General features: G+C 45.1%; 1 protein-coding gene across 3 annotated transcripts in view; it reads left to right on the top strand.

The window, feature by feature from the left end:
• LOC309568167 (carnitine O-palmitoyltransferase 1, liver isoform-like) overlaps positions 1-27,703 on the top strand; it is a 205,145-nt gene that overhangs the window by 107,375 nt on the left and 70,067 nt on the right. For 2 of the 3 annotated variants that reach the window (XM_082273797.1, XM_082273798.1), the window contains exons 9-13: positions 5,438-5,525; positions 16,301-16,496; positions 17,898-18,086; positions 21,158-21,263; positions 21,356-21,472. In XM_082273797.1, coding sequence (XP_082129923.1) covers positions 5,438-5,525; positions 16,301-16,496; positions 17,898-18,086; positions 21,158-21,263; positions 21,356-21,472 — 696 coding nt within the window. Of the gene's footprint in view, positions 1-5,437; positions 5,526-6,463; positions 6,549-16,300; positions 16,497-17,897; positions 18,087-21,157; positions 21,264-21,355; positions 21,473-27,703 lie in introns of all 3 variants that reach the window. The other variant, XM_082273799.1, reaches the window with a different exon arrangement.

Genomic DNA, 27,703 nt, shown 5'->3' with positions numbered 1-27,703 from the left:
AAGCAGGCAAGAAGAAAGCTATTGTTGAAAGAAAGCCATAAGAAATCCTGTTTGCAGTTTGTGAGAAGCCATGTGGGGGACACGGCAAACATGTGGAAGAAGGTGCACTGGTAAGATGAGACCAAAATGTAACTTTTTTGGCCCTAAAGCAAAACGCTGTGTGTGACGGAAAACTAACACTGCACATCACCCTGAACACACCATCCCAACCGTGAAACATGGTGATGGCAGCATCATGTTGTAGAGATGCTTTTCTTCAGCAGGGACAGGGAAGCTGGTTAGAGTTGATGGGAAAATGTATGGAGCCAAATACAGGACAAATTATAGAGAAAAAAAACCTGTTCGAGTCTGCAAAAGACTTGAGACTGGGGTGGAGATTCACATTCCAGCAGGGCAATGACCCTAACCATACAGCCAGAGCTACAATGGAATGGTTTAGAATTAGAACAAAGAATATTCATGTGTTAGAATGGCCCACTCAAAGTCCAGACCTAAATCCAATTAAGAATCTGTGGCGAGACTTGAAAATTGCTGTTCACAGATGTTCTTCATCCAATCTGACAGATTGAGATATTTTGCTGAGAAGAATTAGCAAAAATTTAACTTTCTCGAAGTGCTGGTAGAGACATACTCAAAAAGACTTGCAGCTGTAATTGCAGAGAAAGGTGGTTCTACAAAGTATTGACCCCCGGGGGCTTTTATTATGTGCCATGTGCCACTTCGTGTTGGTCTGTTAATTAAAATATCAATAAAATACGTTGTTTTTGGTTGTAATGTGAAAAAATTATGCAAAATTTCAAGGGGGTAGGAATACTTTTTCAAGGCACTGTACGTTTCAGATCTTTTGATCTAAAAATGTTACCTGCTGTCTATATGAGAAATATGGGGACTGCCACAGGTGACGACCTTCTGTAAATTGTGGTTGCCTTTAGCATTACATTTAAAGTAGAAATAAAGGTAAAAGGTTTTTCTCTTTCGTTCACTGACTGACACAGCTCTATGTCTTCTTAGACCCTTGAGCTCTTACTGCTCTCTCTTCAGGAGTAGGACTAGGTGGAAATAATTTTGGCTACACCCCTGAGGCAGTTCCAGGGGGTATGCCATCACTTCCTGCTATAGGACTTCAATTTTTTCTGCCTAGTCAGGAGTAGGGACCTGCTGGGATCTGCGGTCCTGGCATTTTTCCTTTTGAAATTGAATTTTTTCTTTTCTCTTTCGTTATTTTCTGTTCCTGTGTGAACTACAAAAAATCAGTTTCTGTGTGAACTACAATCAACAGCTGGATTGGGCAACGCACTGGATATCCTAGATCCTTATGGCCTTCCCAGTCTGGCCTGCGAGCGCGACCCAGCTATTGGCTCCGCGCTAGGTTGGTCACGACATAGCCCCACTGGATGAGGGCTGACCGGTGCGTGAAACACCTCACTAGGTCGCATAGCCCTGGTCACAGCAACGGTCATGATCAGAGTTGCAGCGTACCTCTGGCCGCAGCACCCCCATTCCGAGATGGTGCGGTGGGCTGCCCGGAGTGGTGCCCGCCTAATGCCAAGGTGTGGTGAGTAGTGTCCCCCTCTTTTCTCTGGGAATTGCTGGGGTGGTCGCGGGCCCTTCCTGGGGATGGTAGGCCCCCTTTCCCTAGCTGACGGATCGTCCGCAGGGATGCCCAGTGAGGACATAAACAGACAATGCTACGGCGGTGGCATATGTCAATCATAAAGGGGGCACAAGGAGTGCCATGGCAGCCTGGGAAGTAGCCGGCATCCTAAGGTGGGCAGAACTATATGTTCTGGCCCTCTCTGCTGCATTCTGAGGGTAGACAATTGGCAAGCGGACTATCTCAGTGGGCAGACAATGAATCAGGGAGAATGGTCTCTTAACCCGGAGGTATTTCATCAGCTGTGTCTCTGGTGGGGGACCCCCGATGTGGACCTGTTGGCCTCCCGTCTCAACAAGAAGGTGCAGAGGTTTGTGTCAAGGTCTCGGGATCCCCTGGCCGACGCAGATTTACTCTCTGCCTCCAATACAACTTCTGCCGAGACTGCTACACAGAATCAAGGTAGAAGGGATTCCAGTCATTCTGGTGGCACCAGACTGGCCTCGCCAGTCTTGGTACGCAGGCCTGGTAAGGCTGGTAGCAGATTTCCATTGGAAACTTCCTCTCAGGGAATCTTCTGTCTCAGGGACCAATCTTCCATCCTGCTTTACAGTCGCTGGCTTTAACGGCCTGGCTATTAAAAGCCAGGTGTTGAAAGGACAGAGGGCTGTCGGAGTCAGTGATTCCTACACTGTTGAAAGCTAGGAAATCTACTTCCCGGAAGGTTTATCATCAAGTTTGGAAGGCGTACATTACTTGGTGTGAGTCTGAGTGGATTTCTCCCCGTTCCTTTCTGGTGTCTCGCTTGTTGGAGTTTCTACAACTAGGTGTAGATCAACGTTTGATTCTTGGCACAATCACGGGCCAGATTTCCGCTTTGGCCATATTTCTCCAAAGGCTGTTGGCAGCGAAGTCCTTGGTTCACACTTTTGTGCAGGGAGTTCGCCATCTGGCTCCTCCGGTGCAATCCCTGGTATCTCCATGGGATCTCAATTTGGTACTGTCTGTGCTTCAGAGGCCTCCTTTTGAAAACATTTGTAAACTTCCTTTGCTCACTGTCGCAGAAGGTGGCCTTTTTGGTCGCTATTCCTTCTGTGCGTAGGAGTTGGCTGCGTTGTCCTTTCGATCACCTTACCTGGTGGTTCACAGGGACAAAGTGGTTTTATGACCCTGTCAGGCGTTCCTTCCTAAGGTTGTCTCGGGGGTTTCATTTGAATGAAGATACCCTGTTTCCCTGAAAATAAGCCCTACCCCGAAAATAGGACCTAGCTTTATTTTCGGGATTGGCTGCAATATAAGCCCTACCCTGATAATAAGCCCTAGTTAAAGTTGTTGTAAAAACATGTAATCTATTTTTTAAAAAGGTTATATCAGTGATGATGAACCTTGGCATCCCAGATGTTTTGGAACTACATTTCCCATGATGTTCATGAACTCGCAAGTGTAGTTAAGCATCATGGGAAATGTAGTTCCAAAACATCTGGGGTGCCAAGGTTCGTCATCACTGGGTTATATAATTTACAGTGTGTCTCCTTTTGTAACTTTATTGTGGCAAATACCTTATTTACTGTGCTGCTGGGCGCTCACGTGACCCGCCGGAGATCTTCTCCTCCCGTCTGAGGTCAGCTGCCCCTCCCTCTTCAGTGCTCGGAGCAGGGAAGAAGAGTTCCGGCGGGTCACGTGAGCGCCCAGCAGCGCTGAAAATAAGGTATTTGACACAATAAAGTTACAAAAGGATACACACGGCACATTATATAATCTTTTTACAAAACCGATTACATAATTTTACGATACGTTACCAAGGTTTATTTTTGGGATTACAGAATGTCATAATGTTGACTCCTGAGCTGATAGGGGGAGAGGGAGAGAAGACAGGGGACACAGGGATTTTTTAAAAACATTTTGTTTTATACCAGGTTTTTTTAGAACATAGAGAGGGGTAAATAAATAAGACATCCCTGAAAATAAGCCCTAGTGTTTTTTGTAGCCAAAATTATTATAAGACCCGGTCTTATTTTCGGGGAAACACGGTATTGTGTTGCTGTCCTTATATCCTAAGCTGAAACATCCTAAAGAAATTGCTCTATATTCCCTTGATGTAGTCTGGGCAATTCCGGAGTATCTGGTGGTGACTGAATCGATTTGGAAATCCGATTCTTAGTTCTTACAGGTGGACCTCGTAAGGGGCAGGCTGCATCTGCTGTGACCATTTCCAGATGGATCAGGCAGACGGTGGTGCAGGCCTATTCTATTAAGGGTCAGGTTCTTCCTTTCGCTGTCAAGACCCATTCTACAAGGGCGCTCAGTGCCTCTTAGGCCTTTCGTCATCAGACATAAGTGGTTCAGGTGTGCAAGGCGGCTACGTGGTCATCAGTACACACATTCACAAGGTTTTTTATAAGCTGGATGTACTTGCATGTTCGAATGCTGCGTTAGGCCGCAACGTTTTGCAGGCTGCGGTTGCAGAGGCTCCCGCCTCTTGAAGGTGTTTTTTTTTTCCTGGTGGTGAGCTCCAGTTGTTCCTGGTTGAGCTCCTGTTTTACCTGGTTGTTATGTTTAGCCTTTGTTGGGAATTATATGTATTGCTGTGTTTTTCCCACCCCTCATTTTGATACTGCTTTGGGACATCCCAAGCGTCTAAGAAGACATGGAGCTGTGTCCGTCAGGGAACGAAAGAGAAAACTGGATTTTTGTCTTACCGTAAATTCCTTTTCTCTGAGGTTCACTGATGGACACGGCACCCGCCCCTCTGTTGGGTTGTGTTATGTATTCTTCTGACACTGCTTTTTACAAACTGAAGTCCTATAGCAGGAAGGGATGGTATACCCCCTGGGACTGCCTCGGGCTTAGCCAAAATTGTTTCTGCCTTGTCCTACTTCTGAAGAGAGAGCAGCATAAGCCCAAGGGTCTAAGAAGACATGGAGCTGTGTCTGCCAGTGAACCTCAGAGAAAAGGATCTTGCAGTAAGACAAAAATCCTGTTTTTTTTTTTTTACATTTTTGGTGGAGAGGGATTATGAGCGCCTGTCAGTTTTTGTTGCTGTCTGTGCCCCTGTTAAAGAAATTCACTCTATTTGTCCTGTCTAGCATTATTGTTAAAAGTAAAAGAAAATCCCACATTTTGGATTGTCCCCAGAAAAGTAATAGAGGGGAAATCTTCCAAAGAGGACACTAGTTCTGAAGACCTAGGGGTCCCCAAGGGATTCCCTTAATTTTCAGGGATTTCCCCTCCCTTCCTGTTTTGGCTATGGGACAGGAAGTGAAGGGTAATCTCCAAAATGGCACACAGATAGCAAAAATACAAAATTCTGACCAGAGGTTATAACTCTCCCTCTCTCTGTCAAAAAAAAAAAAAAAAAAATTAAACAAAAAAGTTTTGCCTACAGTTCTACTTTAAGCCCTGGTTTCATCCTCTTGAAAGTTACTGACGAAACACGTGTATTCCTATCAGGAAAGTCAGAGTTAAGTCAGCAGTCCTAATCTACATACTGGTCTTGGATTAGTATTGAACCTTGGTATGCGAGTAAGATAATCAGCATTTGGTCAGCAGTGGCAGCCTCCATGTATCCATTAAAAGACAATTTCAGGAAATTAACAAAAAAATCCAGCCACCTCAATTCATTAAACTGTGACCCTTCATTAAAAAAAAAAAAAAAATCCAGCCCTCTCATACCTAAACAGCTGAGAAAATATGTTTCTCATTTTTTGAATATGCTTTCATAATGGGAATGTGAGTTAGATATTGATGTCAACTCTCTTGCATTGTGTTATCTTCCCCAATGGTGTATCTGCGATGCATCTGTACCCATGACCTCTCTCCCTTCTCTTTAATAACTGGGTACAGAGCAGGGTTCCAGGATCTATTATCCCGCTGTGCTCGTCCCAGTGGGAACGCACCTTTAATACCACCCGCATACCTGGAGAGGAGACTGGTAAGTGTGAAGCTAAACCACACTCAGAACCCTTATCCTTTATGGTGAATGGGTCCTAACAAAGGCCAGATTTTTTTCTCTTCTCTTTTCAAATGTTATATCTGTGTGAATTCTGTTTTAGGTTTTGGGTTCTATGTTTGGAGTTTTGTCTTTAAATACATTTGCAAAGAGGCATGGTCAACTGAATTGGAAAATGGCAGGTTAACTGACACATTACAACTTACATCTATCGGGCATTTATATATTGCACATCTTGACCGCCTCACTGTGATGTACTCTCACTACCGCATTATCCATTTATTTTAGTTTCAATACATTGAAAACTAGCATTTTAATTATGGGTAGGGAACGGGGAAGACTTTTTACTATTTCTGACACATCGGAGATGTGCATCAAATATTCTGGCTCGGCCAGTGTATCTAGTAAGTGTTTTCTAATGACAGCAATAAAGTACAATTCTAAAGCTCCAAACATATTATTCTTTAAAACCTAAAAAAACTTAAACTGGTAACCTGAACTCCTACAAGGGTAAAGGTGTGCCTGCAGCATCAGTTGTTTCAGCAGATGCTGGGATTAACATATAAAGTATATTATATTAATGAATTACTCTGTATTGTCTTTATTGATTTGTGTCTTTTCTTTGCTTTCTTCTCTTCTCTTCTTTCTGTGTTTTTTTTTTTTTATTTATTTTTTACTTTTTTTTTTTTTTTTTGTGTCTTTGCATCCTGCTTTATTAATTGATCATTGACCTACAATGCACACAATCCTTTACTGTTGTCTATTAATATCCTCTTCCCATGTATTGTCTATTTTCACCTTTTTTATTTTTGTAATTTACACACCCTTGGTCTTACATCTATCATCATTTGCTGTGTTTTCCTGGTGTTTTTTTTGTCTTGTGTTCTTTGGTGTTTGGTCCCTTTCTGCCCTTTATACAGCTGTTGATCCAAGATTGTTTGCCTATGTGCTCCGCTCAGTATGAGCGCATGTTTAACACGGCACGTATTCCAGGAATTGATACAGGTAGGAACAATCTTGTGTATCCGAAGGATTACTGACTAACTGCATATAAACACTAGAACCCTCAAAAAAATGTGCTTACCGCTTTCCAGCATGGTGCTGAATCTCGCTTACTGTCATTAGTGCAAGTCAGTGTCAGGTAATTTGACCAAATCCTTAGATGTGAAGTTGCATTTTAGTCTCTTCTTTTTGCGCTTTCTCTTCTTCTATCTGTCCAGGCCATTACTGCCTTATTGGCTTAAAGAATAGGCAATCTAATTTTGCTTTTTAAAATAACACTATTCAGGTAATGTTTAAAAACGCACACACAGCTAAAGATGAAATGCTTAATACTAAATGATCATTTTAAAACCCAGATTTTTCTACAAAACCAGTGACATGGGTGCACCCTGTATTAAATGTTTATGTAAAGAATGGATCTATAAACCTAACTAAATTTGCCTCCTCTCTAATGGCCCAGGTCCCTGTATTGTATGTCTCTTCTGCGATTCCTTTGCTTGCTCCAGGTCTGTTCTAAATGACTCTTCAGTTCCACTTTAAAGCCCAACTCTTCCGTTTCCTACACTTAGAAAGTTGAAAATGGGGTCCTAAAAAATGCTGTTACTTTTTTATGCTTGGTAAATAATCATAGGCACCTGTTGCAAAGTCTGAGGCTGGACAAAAGGCTGCAAAAGGTCTACTGCTATCTTTGTGCGCAGTCTGAAATGTTGAGTCAAAGTTCGAGTTAGGCAATCAGTAAATCTTATGCTTCCTGCCAATTACCTAGGTCAAGCTCTGACCCAATTACCTAGGTCTGGACATAGTTTTAACCATGTAAGGACCGGAAGGTTTTACCCCGTTAATGACCAGGCAATTTTTTTTCAATTTGGCACTGCACGACTTTGACTGGTATTTGTGCAGTCATGCAATGCTATACCCAAACAAAATGAATGTCCTTTTTTTCCCACAAATCGAGCTTTCTTTTGGTGGTGTACGATCACCACTGGGGATTTTTTTTGCGATATAAATGAAAAAAGACCCGAAAATTTTGCGCGAAAGTTGTTACAGTGTCTACAATCTATGGCAGCCTTCCTCAACCTTTTCAACACAGAGGAATCCTTGAAATAATTTTCAGGTCTCAGGGAACCACTGCTAAAAATGACTATATTTACAACTCATGATACATTAGTGTGATGGTCAGTGGGATGAATGATCCTTACACTTGTGGACACTGGTAAGAATTACCTTCTTCCAGATAGCTAAAAAGATCAATGGTGTCAGTGATAACTTATCTGAGAGGCAGAAATTGCTCAAGGAACCCCTAGCAACCTCTGGAGGAACCCTGGTTGGGAACCACTGATCTGTGGTGTATATTCTGGAATTTACGCAGCTTTTGCTTTCTGACTGCCTATCTCATTTCTTGAAGTGCTAAAATGGCAGGGTAGTTCACCCCCTCCCTTCCCAAATTACCCCTTTTTTGGTAAGTAGATACCACAAGGAAATTGCTGAGAGGAATGTTGAGCCCATTGAATATTCATTTTTTTTGTCACAAGTGTTTAAAAAATGTCAAAATAAAATTACTACACCCCAAAATACATTCTGCTCCTCCTGAGTATAGGGATACCCCATGTGTGAGACTTATTGGCAGTCTAGCCGCATACAGGACCCTGAAGACCAATCACCGCCTTCAGGCTTTCTAAGGGCATACATTTTTGATTTCACTCCTCACTACCTATCACAGTTTAGGAAATGCCAAGATAGCGCCCCCCCCCTAATGACCTCTTTTCAGAAAGTAGACACTCCAAGCTATTTGCTGAGAGGCATGTTGAACCCATGGAATATTTTATATTTTTCAATAGGTTTCGGGAAAATTACAAGAACAATTTTTTTTTTTTTTTTTTTACACAAAGTTGTCAGTGAAATTATATATTACAGGACCCCCAAAAAACAATCACCGCTTTCAGGCTTTCTAAGGGTGTAAATTGTTGATTTCACTCCTTACTTTCTATCACAGTTTCTGAGGCCATGAAACTCCAAGAAAGCCCAAAACCCCCCAAGCTATTTGCTGAGAGGCATGTGGAGTATTTTGCAGATCTCACTTTTTGTCACAAAGTTTAACCGAGATTGTGCTAGATATCCCCTCCTCTAGATCGATTATGAACAAATTAAACAGGATTGGTCCCAGGACAGATCCTTGGGGGACCCCACTTTCCACACCCGCCCAATCCGAGTACTCCCCATTTATCACCACCTTCTGGACTTGCTTCATCGTAGAATGTTAATAGATTGGTCTGGCAAGAACGATTTTTCATGAATCCATGCTGATTACAACTAATAATACCGTTTTCATTACTAAAGTACCGTTTTCATTACTGAAGTCTTGCTCCAGCCCAGGACCGGCCTCCTTGGACTATATACAAGAAGGTAACCCAGAAGGTTGTGCAGCACTAGTACTGACACTCTGTTGCATAGGAGAACCATGCGATTGTTGCACCTCGTCAACCTGGAAACAGGGTCGGGTATGCCTGACCTTCGCAGGGACCACTACTTCATCGTCAGAGCTATCTATCAGGGTGCCGCTGCTTTCTTCAGTTCCGAATACTGAGCCTATTTCTGACAGGGAGGCTTCCCCCATCGCTCTCATCTGTCATGCTCAGCATTGTGTAGGCCTCTTCACTAGTGTACCTCTGTTTGGACTAGTGAGGTTTAGGTAAAAAAGCACCTGGTTTTCAATTACTGTTTGAACCCTTACCAAAAGATTTAACTGCTCTAACAAAGGTAAGGCCTGACTCTAAAGCTGCATTTTTGTGTGCTGTGTATTGGAAGTGACAGTTATCTACTGATAACTGCACTTCTTGGGGGCTGGGCTGAGGGGCTGAACGCAGATGCTGGGGCTGATCCTGCTAACGCTGCATTTTGGTAACACTATACTAAACTTTTGGGGACTCTAGTATAGTTCTGATCTGATCAAAGGTAATGATTAGTTCAGACACTATACTAGTAATGGAGCTGTTTAGTGTGTGTGTCACTGGTAATCAAAGGGTTAAAATGTGTTACTGAATATATGGCCGTGACACTAATACAGTGATCAGAAAAAAGATTTGTACACTGTAATATTGACACTGTGACAGGGCAGTGAAGGGATTAAAAGGGGGATATCAACTTTACTAGGGAATATATGGCGGGTACCCTAAACCTATCTGGGACTGACGCGAACTACAGCTAACTGCTGCTCTCACTAACTAAAGTCACCAGTGACACTAATACAGTGATCAGTAAAATATCTGTACACTGTATATAGTGATACTGTGACAGGGAGTGAAATGGTTAACTGGGGGGGGTGTGATCAGGGGGTGAGATGTGTGCCTATGTGTATTGGTGTCAGTGTAGTGCTTGTGTACTCACAGTAGATGGTCTTTATATTGCTTGCTGGGACCGAAAAGAGCTCCAGGAGGGGAGATTTCTGTGATTCGCCAGAACCGCTCAGCAGGTCCAGGCCATAAATCATTTGCCTGGACCTGGTGAGTGATCAGTTCTGGAACGAATCAGATCACTGCCGAATCCGTGGGCACGCACGCGCGCCCCCAACCTGTGGTTGTGACTTACAGGTACATCAATTCGCACAGCTGAGCCAACTTGCCGCAGTAAATCTCCGGCGGGTGGTCAGTAAGTGGTTAATACAGATGACAGCTGACCTCTCCTCCTGTACTGGACTTTGCAGCAGTTGTTTGAGATGATTTACCAGCAAAAAAATGTAACAATTGCAGAATTGGTATTTCTAGCACCTTGATTCTAACCATGTAATTACTGTGGAAGGTTCCGTTAAACTTTAGAGTAGAAGTCCATCCTAACACTAAAATCCCTGCATCTACAGACATCCATGACCTAACACTAACCTATCTAGCCCTGTAAAGAAGAAATCCGTATACATTCGTTTTTTTAAGCCAGTCCAACCTGATCCCACGCGGAGCTGTCAGCCGCGGGTTCACTGTGGAGTCGGGTGCAGGGGACACATCCGACAATGGAAGCCCCATAGTAAGTCTATGGATGACGTTACTCCCCATTCATTTCACAGCCATTGTCGGCTGTGTCCTCTGCAGAGCTTCCACTGCTGAAGACCACATCAGCTTTAAAAAAAAAGGTATGTATATTGATTTCTTCTTTACAGGGCTAGATAGGTTAGTGTTAGATCGTGGATGTCTATAGAATGCAGATATTTTAGTGTTAGGGTGGACTTGCACTTTAAGTAAAACTGACAAAAAGCTATTACTGTTTACCTTGGATGGTAACCAATAGCAACCACTCTGCTGAAGTACAAGGTGGATTTTGATTTGGTTTCTTTGGTTTACTTCACTTAAAAGTGTTGTAGAATTTGAAAGTTTGTTTTAACTAAGTATTAGGCTCCATGTACACGGGACGTTGTTAAAAGTCCCTTTGAATGCTGGAATTTTTAGGACGTTTGAAACGTCCGTTCGGTCACGTTTGTACCCGCGTTTAGCGGACGTTTAGCAGCGTTTGCGTTTTAGAAGCGTTCCTAGAGGTCAAAAAAATTATTCCCCTTTAAAATGGAAAAACGCGAACGCTAAACGCGGGTCATCGCGTTCAGACGCGTTCGGACGCGTTTGTGCGTTTGAAACGCCGGGAAACACACGTTCGAACGCAAATAATTGCGTTCTAAAAACAGTCCCTGAACGCAACTGCCTGCAAATGACTGTAAACGACCTGGTGTACATGGACAGATAAGATAAAATGTAGATGGGTTCAGGGGCTTCTGAAAAAAACGCCCAACTGCTCCTAAACGGCCATTTCCAGCGTCCCGTGTACATGGAGCCTTAGTGTATTTATAAGAAAAACAAGGGGTGAGTGCAGCGCGAGATGGTAGCTAGTCAATACCAAATAATCAGTCCCTGATGATCCAGAAATAATGGCAAATAGTAAATATAAATGAGAGTTCAATTCTTTAAAAATCCATAAACCACATTGTCTGAGAGATAAAGAACAAGGAGCTCCTCAGGTATCTGAGAATAGAGCACAGTTCACACAAGAGGTGCCTTACACGACACACTAATCCTCCATTACGCATATATAAATGCTCACCAGAACTCCCAGGGAACCGAGCCTTGAGTCAAATCCCAGTATCCCCTTTGTGGAACGGCGGACCATCTGATTTCTGCTTCATTGCTCTTTTATATACATGTACATGTTTTACCACAAAATGTAATAAATATACTACACTATAAAACATCTTTGGCTCCATATGGTGAGCGTTTTCATCTAGTGAATCCACGGTGAGAATAAGGATGACCTTTAAGAGCCCATTCACATTAGCGCGACTTGTCAGGCGACTTGTCAGCCTGACAAGTCGCGCTCAGTCGCGGTCCATTGATTAGCACAGGACCCGTTCTAATAGGAGCGACACAAGTCGCTCCGACTTAGGGTCCTGTACTACTTTGGGGCGACCTCGGAGCGACTTGCATAGACTTCCATTATGTGAAGTCTCTGCAAGTCGCGCCAAAGTCGCGGTGCACGCGACTTCACAGGTCGCCCCCCAAAGTCGCGTCGCGCTAGTCTGAATGGGCTCTTAGCCTTAAGGGATATCTCCACTGGGATTTGACTCAAGGCTTGGCTCCCTGGGAATTCTGGTGAGCATCTATATATGCGTTGTGAATTTGTGTATCGTGTAACCCACCGGCTGTGGAAGATCTATCCCCCTTTTTGGATCTCTTGTGTGAACTGTGCTCTATTCTCAGATACCTGAGGAGCTCCTTGTTCTTTATCTCTCAGACAATGTGGTTTATGGATTTTTAAAGAATTGAACTCTCATTTATATTTACTATTAGCCATTATTTCTGGATCATCAGGGACTGATTATTTAGTATTAACTAGCTACCATCTAGCGCTGCACTCACCCCTTGTTTTTCTTGTTTAGTGCTAGCAGCTTGTGTATTCATAGCGCTCGCTCCCCATTGATTGATTTATAAGTGTAGTTCTATTCCCTGTGCCGTTTGCCTTCACTTGTATTAATGGGCTCACATGTTGTGGCTGCAGTTTGTAGTGTTGTGTCATGGCTGATCTAGCCTTCTATGTCCCTTCATTATGCACCTTGTTTGTAGCTAGTCGCTACAGGGATAGGCTAAAACTTGGTGCAGGTCACAATCCTTGCCTCACGATCACAAATGTGGGAGTGCTGATGTGAGAAGATGCATTAGGAGCTTAATTGTTCTGCCTTCTTGTGTCTGATCTAAAGAAAGTGGCTCTAAAGCCAAAACGCACTGTGGAACCTAAGGGGTTAATCCTCCACATTGTGTAAAAAGGCTGTTTGATTCTGTCTTCTGATCCTCCCCTTCTTCCACTGTCCCCAATCTATTGCCTACTAGAACAGAGTCTTGGGGACAAGCTGCACATGCTCAGTTTGGTGTGTGTTGCTAGAGAGTTTTTTTTTTTTTTCTTGGGAGGGTGCATCTGATCAGCACTGTCCAGACAGAGGGTCAGGAGTCATGCTGCCTCATAGGACAGTCAGAGTAAAATGAAAACTCCTCCTACAAGCTTTACCCAGACACTGACAGAAGTCCTAAGGCTTCTTTCACACGGTCCGCCTCCGTAGGCGGATCCATGCTGCTCAGTGGGGGATCGATACACAGATCCCCGCTGAGCTGGCAGGTGACAGCTCCCTCTCCGCTCTGTGTGCGGAAAGGGAGGTGTTGGAGCCCCATGCATCTCTATGGGGGAATCAGATGAGAGCGGACCGTCTGTCAGTCCTCATTCCACTGTGCATGGCTGGATCTCTCCTCTCTCCTCTATTCCTCTTCACACAGAGACTCGGGCAGCAGAAAGAGGCATTGCCTCCTGCTGCTGTCAATCAAATGCTGTGAGAAGGAAGTGGGGGGTGGGGCTGAGCTGCGCTCTTTGTCTCTATGAAGCAAGCATGCACGTGTGCCCCCATAGCACGCGGCTTGATATGGGAGCACCAGGAGAAGAGGGGAAGCCAAGAACAGTTCCAAGTTTGAGGATAAAATCAGCAACCTCATTGTTTGTTTGCTGTGGGCAATGATTCTGCTGTTACTCCTATGGTTATAAGCCAGTATCTGGCAAAAATAAATATAGGCTGCAAATGCATATTAAAAAATAGGGTTAGTGTGCCTTTAAATGTTTGCTATGCATCTAATTCTGCTTGTAGTGTGTATTGTACAAAACATTTATCTAAGAAAAATATAATTCCAGTGCAATTGTTTTCTTGACTGCCTCATAAGTGATAGCATCACTTTAAATTAAAATATCCAAAATATGTATACAAAGAGGGAACCACTGGATCAAAAGCCTAAATGTTTTGTGCAGGTAATGTAACTAAACCTTTCAAAAGACTTACATTATATCTCCAACAGACAGTATGTTAAAATGCTACGGCTTGCTTAACCTGAGAAGATTTAGGGCTCTTTCACACGGGCGGTCCGATCAGATCCGCCTGTCAGTTTTTTAGGCGGATCTGATCGGATCCTCCATGCAGCTCTATGGGGCAGCGGATGTCAGCGGAGACACCTCCGCTGACACCCACTGCCATCCATATCCGATCCTGTCCGTGAAATCTGGACGGATGGAAACCCTATTTTTCCATCCGTTCAGGGATCGGATCGGATGAGAGCGGACAGGCGGTCCGCTCTCATCCGATCCCCCATAGAGAGCAGCGGGAGCTGTGACACCTCCCTCTCCGCACTGCAAGCGGAGTCGGAGCTGTCATCCGCCGGCTCAGCGGGGATCAACGGATCGATCCCCGCTGAGCAGCACGGATCCGCCTACGGAGGTATTTTCTATTTCTCTTGCAGTAGTAGTGTAGTATGGTACCAACCATGCTGGCCATTGATCAGTGTGGAAAGTTGAAAGTCTAAGGGTCCTTTCACAAAGTCGTCATCCGTTGAGTCATGTTTTTGCTTAGAAAAAACTGATTCAGTTTGCATCAGGTTTATTTTAGTTTACATCAATTTACTTCAGTTTTTACACCTGCCTGCTTCCTGAACAACCCTGACTCATCCCTGCTGACAGCTGAATGTAAAAAAAAAAAGGGAGGGGGGCACTGAGCCACATGCCATCAACCTTTTCTCCATGTTCCCGATGTAGGGGGCGTCTGCAGGGATATTACTGCCCCTCTTACCCCCCCCCCCCCCCCCATCATGTAAACAAGTATGGGGTAAAGAACAACTCAGTCGGTTTTTGACAAGTCATTTAATTAAAAAAAAAAAAAAGTTCCCTGATAGTATATATCGGTTACGATTAACGTTGTCTCTGATCCAAACAGAAAAAAAATACCCCCCCCCCCCCCCCCCCCGTCGCTGAAATAAACGAAGGGGGCAAAATACTTTCCCCCCATGTGGAGGGCATGGGGCACACTTGTCCCCCCTTTTCTGGCCTGCTAAATTGCATGCTCGGATAAGGTTCTTGTATGGGGGGACCTCATGGCCATCTTTAGAGCCGGTTCACACTTCTCCGACTTGTCAGGCGACCAAGTCGCCTGACAACTAGGGCTCCGTGCCGTGCAATGGAACCGTTCTAATCAGAGCGACTCAAGTCGCTCCAACTTAGAAAAAGGTTCCTGCACTACTTTTGGGCGAAGTCGGAGCGACTTGCATTGACTTCTATTATGAAAAGTCGTTTGCAAGCCGGGATGAAGTCGTGCTGCATGGGCGACTTCAAAGTCAGGGCGACTTTGAGTCGCCGTGGTGTGAACCGACTCTTAATTTTTTATTGTTGTCTTTTGTTTACATTCTGCTGTCAGTGGAGATTCGCCACTGACAGCAGAGTTGAGTCATTGGTTGTTAGGACACTAGATACTGGTTCCTAGTAACCAATGCATTTGATTTGCTGTCCATTTTTCATTGAGACTGTGAAAGGGGCCTAAGGGCCGGTTCACCTTAGAAGCGGTGCGAAATCGCTGAAAATTCACATAGCATCAAAATCGCAACCTGTTCATGTTAACAACACCCCACAATCCATTTTCAAAAATTAGCGCAGTTTCCAGTGCAGACAAAAAAGTGTCCTGCACAAGTTTGGTCAGAATGCGATGCAAATTCAGCCATACAGTTTGTATGTCTGAATTCGCATTGCACAGACATCGCATGTGATCTGCACAGTAATGTGGTGTAAATCGCATACGATGTCTGGCATCGCACTATTGGCCAATTTAGTTTTATAAAGATGCAGACTTTTGAACTTGTTGGTTTTCTTACCCAGGCAGGCAGTATACAATGCAGAACCAACATTTATATAAAGCCTAAATTATAAATCTAACGTGTTTCCGAAGCTGGCAACATTATTGACTTAAGTAGGCCAGTAGAGGGTATCCCTTACATTTCTCTCATTTATTTGATCCTGAAAAGTTGCAAGTTTTAGACCTTCTGCATTTCATTTAGATGTACAAGGTGTCTGGACACGCACATAATTGGCAAGCTGTGTGTTCTTAAATTTATTAAGGCATGTGCTGTATAAAAATCATTTGAAGACCTGGAGCAACCATGCAGTAGGATTATCTTACCAGTTTGTTAGCACTCAAAATCTGCTTACTCTTTAGAGAAAAATTGCCACTTTCAGATATTATTGCACTTTTGTACGCTTTGAAGACTAGTAGTAGAATTAGGTAAGCTTGCTTTATTTTTATTTTTTTTAAGAAATGTGCCCATATTTGATATGTTGCGTGTGTATTTGGAATGGACACAATAGAAACATTTTGATAAAATATGCAGTACATTAATAGATGTTTATCTTCTTTCATGCTAATCTCTGCGCAGACAGCATCCAACACTACTCTGATAGTAAGCACATAGTGGTGTATCACAAGGGGCGTTTCTTCAGAGTCTGGGTCTACAATAGCGGACGTTTGCTGAACCCTAAGGAACTTGAGCTGCAGTTCCAGCACATTCTGGACGATACTAGCCCTCCTCAGCCTGGGGAGGAGAAACTAGCTGCTTTAACTGCTGGAGAGAGGTAAGGTGCCAATTAGTTTTGCTTTTTTTTTTTTTTGTAAAAAAGAAACGTATGAGGTGTGCAGTAAAAGAGGTATATAGTCAAAATAAAATGGCAAACTGTGTCAAACAAATAGTGTTTAGGGTTGTTTTGCTTGCATCTATCTAGCAAGGGTTACTTTGCGGTATAAACAAGGAAGCTCAGACCTCTGCAGGGTATAAATGCACTTTTACTAAACAAAGGCATGCTGTACATACAAACTATTGCAATATTAGGAACATATCACAAGACTGGCAGATATAACAATGCCTAACACATGAACAGCCTATGGTCTGTAAACAGCAGAAATACACTTCTTAAACATACAACCCTTTTCCCAAGAATATTGAATAAATACTTGGCTCTGGTGGTGGATTCCAATAGATCTCTGCAGCAACAGGACAAAGAGGTCCTCCCTGCATGTTTTCTCCAACTACAAACGAACAAACAAGCTAGGCTGCATCATGGATGTTTAAGGGCCAAAGGGTGAGGTAGAAGGGGCTTTTCTCATGCAAATTGACCCTTTTATAGTTCTGTACACAGACCACCCACAGGATGTGGTCATATCTTTTGACCACTCCTAGGTCACTTTGAGTGAGGTCATCCACGCATGGCCGCACCTTCCCCCCCTACAAGCACATGGTTCATTAAATATGCGGCAGCCATTTTAAAACTACCTGTGGGTGAGAGAAATTATTTACACATGTAATGGGAACATTTGTAAAAGAAATCCACAACTGATACAAGGGTTAGTAGTGTCCAAGCATTGGCTCACAGATCAGGTCTAAAGGCACTCCCAGACATGAGGTGATGGATCAGGTGATAATGTCATGTCATTGTGGTAGTCCTCATCCGCCAACTTTGACCAGGCAACTTAGAAACCCTGCCCTGTTCACTATTGTTCACGCCGAGATAAGTGTGGCCATAAGGTACCCGCTTTCTCCCTAATCCCCTCTCTATCTGCATCTTCAGGAACATTCTTCTAAAGCCAGCCATATATGGAGCGATTTTCTTTTTCTGCAACCATGGTTATCAGTGTTGGTGGGGAAATCCCTCCCGCGGAGCCATTGTGTTCTCTCGGTGGGGGAAGCATGTCAAATCCGGCAGGCTGGTTGTACTCAAGTTGATAGATCAATCAACTTGGGTACATTCAGCCTGCCCATAATGGTTTGAATCTCGGCCGGTTTAGCAGGAGATTCGAACCGTCTATGGCCAGCTTATGCATAATATTACTGTTTATGGTCTGGATACTCCGATTGCACATCCAGGTAACTGTTTCAGTATCTCCATTTTGTATCACTGAGTGTTTTCTTGGCTGTCTGTATTGCATAACTGCCCACAATAGAATATGCATGTTAGTTATTTTCTTGATCTTGTTCGTAGGGCGACGTGGGCCAGAGCTCGTAAAGCATACTTCCGCAGTGGGAAAAACCTGCAGTCGCTGGATCTAGTGGAGAAAGCAGCTTTCTTTGTCACCTTAGATGAAAGCGAGCAGGGAATTCGTAGTGAAGATCCAGTGGATTCATTGGATGCCTATGCTAAATCTCTATTACATGGGCAATGCTATGACCGGTACGTACAGGGTCTAAATGTATATGTAGGGGCAACATGTACAGGGAGAAATATTAGGGCTGCAGTTACTGACCTCCTTCCAAACATGCTATTTGCCTCGCTGTCTCTGACTGCAGTACTTTGTCCCTGACCTAGTAAAAGCATTGCAAAGCAGTGGAAGTTAGAACTCCTGATCTTCATACTTGTTCAAGGTCAGTGGCTTAAGGTATTGAAGCATTTGAAACCGCATAATAGCCAGGCAAATGGCATTTCTCTTTCATTCATTGACAGACACAGCTCCTGATTCTTCTTAACCATTGGGTTATACTGCCCCCTACAGGAGTAGGACACTAGGCAGGAAAAAGCTAGACTATGCCTATGGGCAGTCCCAGGGGGGTGTACACCCACTCTCAGCTATAGACACTAAGTTTTTTTTCTGCCTAGTCAGGAGTAAGGACCTAGTTCCTTGCTGGGATCTCTGGTCTTGGCAATTTTTTCATTTTAAATGGAATTTTCTCTTGCGTCCTCTGACAGTCACAGCCCATTCATATGTTCTTCGCTATTGGGTAATGGCGCCCTCGGCAAGAGCAGGCTAGGCAGTGAAAACATTCATTAAAAAGCTTTTCACAAGACACACCTTAGGGGCTGTCCCTCTAGACATTACCCTCAAACACTCAGAGCTACTATTCCCTTTCTTGCTGCCTAGCTCAGGAGTAGGACTAGGATACCCTGCTTGGACTCCAGTCTCAGTTTTTATTTTTTCTTAGAAAATTTTTTTTTATTTTATTTTTACTTACTCACTAACACTAGCTAGTCAGGGGGATCCTCCTGGAGAACTACAAGCGACAGCCAGGCTGGGCTTCGCACTGGATAATCTAGATCCTTATAGTACCCCAGCCTGGCCTACGAGCGTGCGCAGGTTGTGGTCCGCCCAGGCCTCGCCACGACGGTGCCCCGATGGATGGGGACGAGCCTGTGGAGGAATTTCTTTGCCGGGACGCATCAACACTGGAACGCCCTGTGTTGCAGCGTCCCCTCTTGACTGACGGTACCCCCACTCAGGGTGGGAGGTGACTCGTATCGGAGCGAAGCCCGCGGTCCATGGTTTGGTGAGTGATGCTACTCTCTGTAATCCTGGGACAGTCATCTGGGGGTGGTGATGGGGGCCTACTCCATGGGTATGTCAGAGCATGCGTTCTCTGTGGTGTCCCCTCTGGCCGGTCCCTGCCACCCTGCTCCTTCTGGGGGTGCTCTAGCGGCATCAGCTGCGTGGGGGAGGGGGGGCTGTGGGGCTATTACCTTGTCCTGGGGGGGGCTTCCTAGTGGATTCCCCGCGGTGGCCAGGGTCCTGGGTTCCTGCCTGTCGTGACTTTTTTTTTTTTTCGGCCGCCATTTTGGGTGAGAGCAAGCCTGGCTGACTCAAAGTAAGGACAGTGGCTATTTTTGCTAATGTGCTTTTGGCACCAGTTCCGGCGCCATCTTGGATGTGGGCAGCCGCATAGTAAAGGCGGCGGACATTTTCCCTGTGATTTTCCCCATATACTTTCATTGACATCCATGTTTGTGTGACTCAGGGTGCTGTTCGGCCTCTATTGGATTAGATCACTTCCTCCCTCCATCTTCAGTCGCTGCAGCAGAAGCGTGGAGGACGGTCTGTTTTTCCTTTTCTCTGACACTGTAAGGGTTTTTTTTCTGTTGCTCTGGGCATTTTCTCCTTTAGACACTTTACTTGCTCTATTGTGCTAGCATTATAAAGGGGGTCTCCGGCGGCAGTGCGGGATCGCGGTGTGGACCGCAAATCGCAGATTTAAAGGGCCAGTGCTCCTTATTTTGTAATTTTGCCAAATGGAGTCCCAGGGTGACAATTTCCCCACGGATCTTGTTTGTGCATCTGGGGCTTCCGGATCACATTCCCTAGCTTCTTTACCTGCAGCCGTTGAAGCTTTGGCGTCCAAAGTTGATCTTATGATTTCACAAGGTAATGTTCAGAAACGGCCGATGCCCTCTCAGTCTTCTGATTCAGAAGCGGATATGGTTGCCATGGACACTGCCCTCCGTGAGGGTTCCCTGTCTGCACACTCAGACGGGGAGGAGTCCTTCGCTGCAGCTCGGGAACACGCTTTAGTTGAAGCACTTGTTCGATCCATTAGGGAGACTTTGCACATTGATGAGCCCATCCTGTCAGGTAAGCGGGTTTCTTTGGGTCCCGCAAACCTCAGAAGTCGGGTCTGGTTTTCCCCTGCCCTGAGGAGTTTCACGATATCGTGAACGAACAGTGGCGACGCGTCAAGCACATGCTGGCGGTGCCTAAGCGTTTTCAACGCCGCTACCCTTTTGCGGACCCAGTTTACAATCGCTTGACGGTATCACCTAGGATGAATCCGAGTTTCCAGGTTGAATAAATCAATGGTGGTGCCCGTGGAAGACTCCCCGGTGTTTAAAGACCCGATGGATAGGCGTGTGGAGTCAACTTTCCCGCCACATGTATTTGGTGGCGGGATCACTCCTCAAGCCTGTGTTCGCTTCTGTGCTGGTTTCTCAGACGGTTACGGAATGGATCAAGGTGCTTAAACACAACTGGGTGGCCCTCCGAGTCCCTCCGACTCTCATTGACCTCGTGGACCAAATGGCTCAGGCCCAGGCGTTGGTGTACCTGTGTGATGCTGCCCTGGACGAAGCTCCTCTGGTCGCAAGGTTGTCTGCGGTGGGGATCGCACTCCGTCGCATGGTCTGGTTAAAGAGCTGGTCGGCTGACCATGCCTCAAAAAAGACTGTGTCTGATATCCCCTATTTGGGGGAGCGACTTTTTGGGGACTCCTTGGATGAGATTGTCAAGAGTCTCACGGGGGGGGGGGGGTAAGAGTACCCTCCTGCCCCAAGCCGCTAAGGGTAAATCACCCCGCTCGCGGACAAAAATGCAACTTACTACATGTGTGCAAAACCGAAAAAAGATTGCCCTGGCACCGAAGTGCTAAACCCCAAATGTATTTTGCTTTTTGCCCGGAGTTCAGCCTTAATATATACATATTCTCTATTTTTAAACTTCTTTTTAATTATGTAACATGTCGATTTTCTTCATTTGTCTTCCACAGGTGGTTTGATAAATCCTTTTCATTCATTGTCTTTAAAAATGGGAAAATTGGGCTGAATGCTGAACATTCATGGGCAGATGCACCCATTGTTGGACATCTGTGGGAGGTACAGGCATTTGTCTGTAGAACTGTTATCATATAATCCTCTTTATTTATAAAATATTTTGCATCTAACATCCTTATATCCTACCTTTTCAGTCTACATTGTATACAGACTGCTTCCAGCTTGGATACAACGAAGAGGGGCACTGCAAGGGCCAGGCTGACCCAACACTGCTTTTACCACAGAGAATGCAGTGGGAAATCTCCAATGAGGTAACATCATAAATATTGGTCAATCTTTAATTGGGTAAATTATTGTAAAAAAAAAAACAAACACATATCCAATTCTGGTGGAAAAGGTTAAGTGAAGTCTTGAATTAAAAATACTCCACAGTCATAATTTAAAACTTCTCCTGACAGACTCCTGAAGGAGTGTAGTCTGTTTGCTAAAATTTGGTTCAGAATGTCGGCTCCTAAAAGATTATTAGGAATTGTGTCTGAAACTAACACTTTAGTGACAATTTCTGTTTGCTGTCCTAGCCTGAGTTTAGGTGGCTTGGACTCAACCAAATAAGTAAAGGTCCAGGTTATGCCAACACCAGAGATAACATTTTCAGATAATCCTGCAGTTTAGTCCTCTATTTTAAAAACGGATCGGCTTGCACCAGTATCAATTAAACAGGATAATTCTGTTTCTCCTCCAGGATAGAAGAGTTCTAATAAAAATACTTTTACCCTGGCCTGGAGACCATTGTCTCCCCTATTTAACATGATTGACACTGGCATGCCATGTTCCTAGGCCTGATCCACTGATTTTGGCAAAGAACTGGGTGCCTTTGAGCTCCTTTCCAGTCTACGGTCAGGAAGATGACAGAATTTGGCTATGTGTCCTTCCCCATTACAAATGTCGCATATGATTGGTCCCCGATTGCCATGATTTCTGAAATTGCCTCTGCCTCATCCTTCTCCCATCTGCTTTCCCATGTACATAATTTTAGATTTGCTCTCTTTCTAGTTAATCCTGTTTTCTATGGATAACAATATAGGCAGGAGGTCTTGAATAGACATATTGCCTGTCTCAGGTTTTGCCATGAACAACTTTTCTTTCAACCAGGGTATTAAACCATCAAGAACTCTTTGTTTTACCAGTTGTGAAGATGGACTTGCAGTTTCTCCCTTCTTTTCTTCCTCTATTTTAAAAGAGAAGCAAAGATTTTTTTTCTCCCATTTATACTTACCTAGGCCGATGCTGCATCTGTTTTCTGGCGCCTCTGCACTGAGAACCGAGCGATCGAACACCGCTGATCTGACAGCTCCCCAAGCAGAGAGCTACTGCCTGTCAGTCAGCAGCTCTCTGTTCTGCCCCCTCCTCACTCATTGGAGTGTTGAGCTGTGGAGGGGCGGGGAGCGGCAGTGCCGTATTGGAAAAAATGGCCTGGCCATTAGGGGGTAAAACCTTTCGGTTCTTAAGTGGTTAAGACCTGCTTCCTCAGCCATATCGCTTAGCCTCCTCCGGTATGCCCCTGCAGCTTCCTCTTTCCCTTGCTTAGCATTCATGAATTCAGCATGTCTGGTTTGTCCATATATTAGGAGCGATTTTTACTTTAATTTTTCACAAACCCCCCGTCCACTAACCATCTTATCCAGCTTTGTGATGTCTACATTACATTCTTTAAGTATATACCCTGACATGTTGCTTTCCGCTGCTTTAATAAGAAGCTGATAAATGTCAGTAGCAAAAGCCTTATATGCTTCCTGTGCAGCACTAAGTTTGTTTGTAAACCCAATGGGATTCTTTGTAGGATCCTCCAGTCCCTCTAATATGGCTCTCATTTCTTGGGGACTAAAAGGTACGTGCCATTTACTTTGAGACTAAAGCCCCGTACACACGTACTGATCGTCGGCCGAACGATCGGCCGTCTTTTGTCCAGGGCTGTCGTGTCTGTTGAAAACTGCAAAAGACTGCACACGAATTTTGTCGGCCAACAACAGCCGACTGCAGAAGTGATGTCATGTGATGGTTAACTTTCCTTGTCTTTTTTTCTTTTCTGAGCATGCCCAGTCTTGCTAATCTGCTGTCTGTCGGCCGAAATCTGTACTGACTGGCGAACAATCGGCCGTTCTGGTGACGGACAACAAAAATTTTAAAGTCTGCACGACAGATTCTGTTCGGCCGAAAATGCGCTGTCGGAAGCATCATACTAACAAGCCTACAATCGGCCGATCGGTCGTCGGCCGAATATTTACGGCCGACAATCGGTACGTGTGTACAGGGCTTTACTGTCAACTTAATTTCCTTCAAAAACAAATTGGGTTCTGACGGGATAAACTGCAACAGACTGTGACAGGGCAGGAGGAGTGGCTTCTCCCTTCCTTCTCTCTTAACCACATAACGTCTGCTCACATTGCTGCTGCTGCAGCAACGTGGCTCGTTATCGTCTAGCGACGTACTACTACGTCGCTAGACTCCTCCCCCCGTAGGCGGCGCTCGCGCGCCACCGGAGGCCCACTCCCGCTGTTTTCAGTCACAGCGGGAGTCGGGCCAGGGGAGGAGTGGCGGCGATCGCCGCTGCTCTTCCCCGATCGTCGGGGAATCTAGTTTGGAGATCCACCCACCTGTGTAAACAGAGCGGGCAGATCTCCTAAGTGACAGGGAGTAACAGATCGCAGTGTTCAGCATAGCTGAACATCCGATCTGTCCCTGACTCACTCAGTCACCTCCCCCCACACATGTCTGTAAGCACCAGGCATACATTAATCCCTCCCTCTCCAATAAAATTAACCCCTTCCCTGCCAGTGTCATTTTTACAGTAACAGTACATATGTATAGCACTGATTACTGCAGTAATGTCACTGGTACCCCCAAAAGTGTAAAAAATGTCAGTCAAGGGTCCGATCTGTCCGCCGCAATGTCGAAGTCCCGCAAAGAAAATCGCAGATCGCCGCCATTACTCGTTAAAAAAAAAAAAAAACACCAAAAATGACAAAAATTTTTCCCTTAGTTAGTAAACGCAATAACTTTTGCGCAAACCAATCAAAATACACTTATTGTGATTTTTTTTTTTTACCAAACATAGGTAGCAGAAAACAAATTGGCCAAAAATTTAAAAAAATTTTGATTTTTACATTTTTTTGGGGGGGAATTTCATATAAAAAAATGTTAAAAATATTGTTATTTTTTCAAAATAAACGCTCTTTTTTTTTTTTTTTTTTTTATAGCGCAAAAAGTAAAAACCGCACAGGTGATCAAATACCACCAAAAGAAAGCTCTGTTTGTGGGAAAAAAGGACGTAATTTTTTTTGGGTACAGCGTCGCACGACCGCACAATTGTCCGTTAAAGTCGCACAGCGCGGAATCGCAAAAAGTGGCCCAGACGTAAGACAGCAAAATCCTCTAGTGGTAAAGTGGTTAATCTTGCTGCCACAATTCGGAAGTTATGGTTTGCTCCGGAAGTTCAGACTCTATCTCTCTTTCTCTGGCCAAAGCCTTAAGTTCAGAGAAATCTATTTTGCATATGTGCCTTTGATTTATGCCAATCATCTATTTCTAAGATGCAAGCCAAATCCCTCTTAGTAGGTTGTTAAGGGGATGTTAAGCCTCTGCTCTCTACTATATAGCCCAGCTCATCTTTTGTGTGTTCCATGTAATCGGATTCTTGTGCTTTTGCGGATGGATTTTTTAAATTTGGGCGTTACTTTTATTAAACATCTCTGCCAAGCTAGTTTAATTTGCTAATTTAACTTCTGTCTCCCATGTGCAAGCTATTCTCCACATTCCTTCACTGCACAGTAGAGGGCCATAATCCTGCAGAAAAGTTTGCCATACTTGTAAATCAAATCTTGATGTGGACGTGGGCCCCTCCTTGGGATGGTCAGACCCCAGGGTTCCCCTCCTTCCCATTAAGCACCCCTCCCTCATCTGTCTGGTTGTCCCTGTGGGCCATCTCGCTCCTCACCCCTCCATCCTTGACATGCAGTGGGGATGTGGGGTGGCCTGGTCCACCTTCTGGGGTGGGGGCAGGGTGCTGTGCTGGCGAGGGGGGTGCGCCGCCGGCGACGGGCGATCAGTTTGGGGGGGGGGCTGCACCCGGTGGGGGCTTCTGCCAGGGGCCCCGCTTCCTGCATGTCCTGTTTTCTGAGGCCTACGGATCCCTCCTTGGTCCCTAGGAGCCCCATGGTGCTGCCATTTTGCTGTAGCCTGTGTGCTCAATGCACAGGGGCCATGTTTGTGTAGTCTGGAGGCCATTTTGTGGTTGTTTGCCTTTGAAAATAGCGGCAGCCATTACAGAGAAGCCCTGTGGGTGGCGATCCAGGAATCAGCCCCTGGTGAGTCTGGTGGGGTCCTCTCCCCCTCTGCTGAGGATCGATTAGGTGCTCTTTTACTGGCAACTAAGTGGTGCTGCTGGAACAGTGGGGGTTTCCCTTAGCAGTTTTTTACATCTTTTTTTTTTGTGGGTCCCCCTATTGACTCATGGAGTCTTTGCAGCACATTTCCCCACCTGATCCACTCTCAGAGGCTGCGGGGCCCTCTGGGTCCAAACCATCCAATGATGCACTGACTGCGGTCCTGGAGTCCTTTGTGTCCTGGGTGAAAGTGTTTTTTGGGCGATGGGCTTTTCAAGGAGATCGCCTGTTTGGAGCTACCCTGGATGACAGAATTAAGGGTCTCACAGCGGGGAAGAGTACCTTTCCTCCGCAGGCTGGTAAGGGCAAGTATCCTCGTCGTAGATGGCATCCCTGCATCAGGCGGATTTTCTTGCTTCTATCGACATCAAGGATGCTTACCTTCACATTCCAATATGTGCTTTGTCATGGGAGAGGAGCATTATCAGTTTGAGGCGTTACCGTTTGGTCTAGCCTCTGCTCCTTGGGTCTTGACAAAAGTGTTAGCCCCGGTGCTAGCATTGTTACGCCAACGGGGAATCTTGGTACTGGGCTACTTGGACGACCTCCTTTTTCGAGCGGAGTCTCCTGCTGCTCTGGTGGAAAACCCGGAGATCACCATACGAACTCTGAGGGAGTTTGGTTGGATTCCGAATTTTCAGAAGTCTGCTCTGGATAGAGGTTTGTCTGAGTCGGTGGTTCCGATGCTGTTAAAAGCTGGGAAATCTACTTCTAGGAAGATCTACCATCGTATGTGAAAGACGTACATTGTATGGTGTGTTTTGGGGTTCATCCTCGCTCTTTTTTAGTGGCTTGGATCCTGACCTTTCTTCAAGGGGGGGTTGAGCAGAAACTGGCCTTGATTACTATCAAGGGTCAGGTGTACGCCTTAGCGGTCTTCTTTCAACGGTCCTTGACCACATACTCCCTGGTGCATACTTTTCTTCAGAGATTTAGGTACTTGGCCCCTCCAGTGCAGTCTCCGTTGCCGCCTGGTGACCTCAATTTGGTGCTCTCAGTCCTCCAGAATCTTTGGGAGATTCCCCTGCTTACGCTGTCCCAGAAGGTGGCCTTTTTTTTGGCTATCACGTACAGGGTGTTGGAGTTGGTGGTGTTATCCTGTCGTTCACCTTACTTGGTGGTTCACAGAGATAAGTTGGTTTTTTGCCCCTGTCAGTCTTTCCTTCCAAAGGTTGTCTCTGATTTTTATTGGAATTAAGACCTTGTGTTACCTTACCTGTGTCCCAGGCCAAAACATCCAAGGAAATTGCTTAGCATGCCTTGGATGTGGTCCAGGCAATTAGGGTGTACCTGGCAGCTATGGAATCTTTTAGGAAGTTAGACTCTCTATTTGTGCTCGTGGATGAGCCTCGGAAAGGCTTGTCCGCTTCCTCTGCGACCATTGCCAGATGGATCAGACAGACAGTGATTCAAGCCTATTTCATCAGGGATCAGGCTCCTCCTTTCCCTGTCAAGTCGCACTCTACTTGGGTGCTCAGTGCCTCCTGGGCCTTCCATTATCAGGCATCAATGGCTCAGGTTTGCAAGGCTGCTACCTTCAATGCCATACGTGCCTACCACGTGGAGTATGGACGTGCCTACCACGTGGAGTATGGACGTGCCTACCACGTGGAGAGGCGGCTGGCTATATCTTTAATGACCGGGTTCACGTCTCTGGCAATAGGATTTTGGCTTCCAGTAAGCACTCCTTCCTTAAGTGGGGGATGTAACGCTATTGTTTCCCTATGGAACATTCAAGACATTGAGCATTAATTAATTTGTGCCGCGCAGCCAACAAGGGCCAAACCCGTAGAAGTCGCATGTGATACGTCTCCATCTGGACCAGATACTTCTTTCTGGCTTAAAGATTTCGCTTATTTAAGCATGTCTTCCCATTAGACAAGGGTAAAAGGAATCGTCTGAGGAAGCGACATGAGCGAAACGCGTCGCGATTCCAGATTGTCCACTGATGTATCCCATCTCACTTTGTATTAGTATTATGAGTTCATCATGACTCATTAGATATCTTTTAACAATTGCCTTTGTTCTCAGAGGCTGGTTGGGATCCAGTGGTTTACCTGTATTGTCTTTTGTACATGCATTATTTTCCATATGAATTGA

The sequence above is a fragment of the Pelophylax lessonae genome (assembly GCF_965119305.1).
Source record: "Pelophylax lessonae genome assembly, chromosome: 12".
In the NCBI taxonomy this organism is placed as follows: domain Eukaryota; kingdom Metazoa; phylum Chordata; class Amphibia; order Anura; family Ranidae; genus Pelophylax; species Pelophylax lessonae.
The sequence above is the reverse complement of the archived record's forward strand: the minus strand, read 5'-3'. Positions and strand labels throughout refer to the sequence as shown.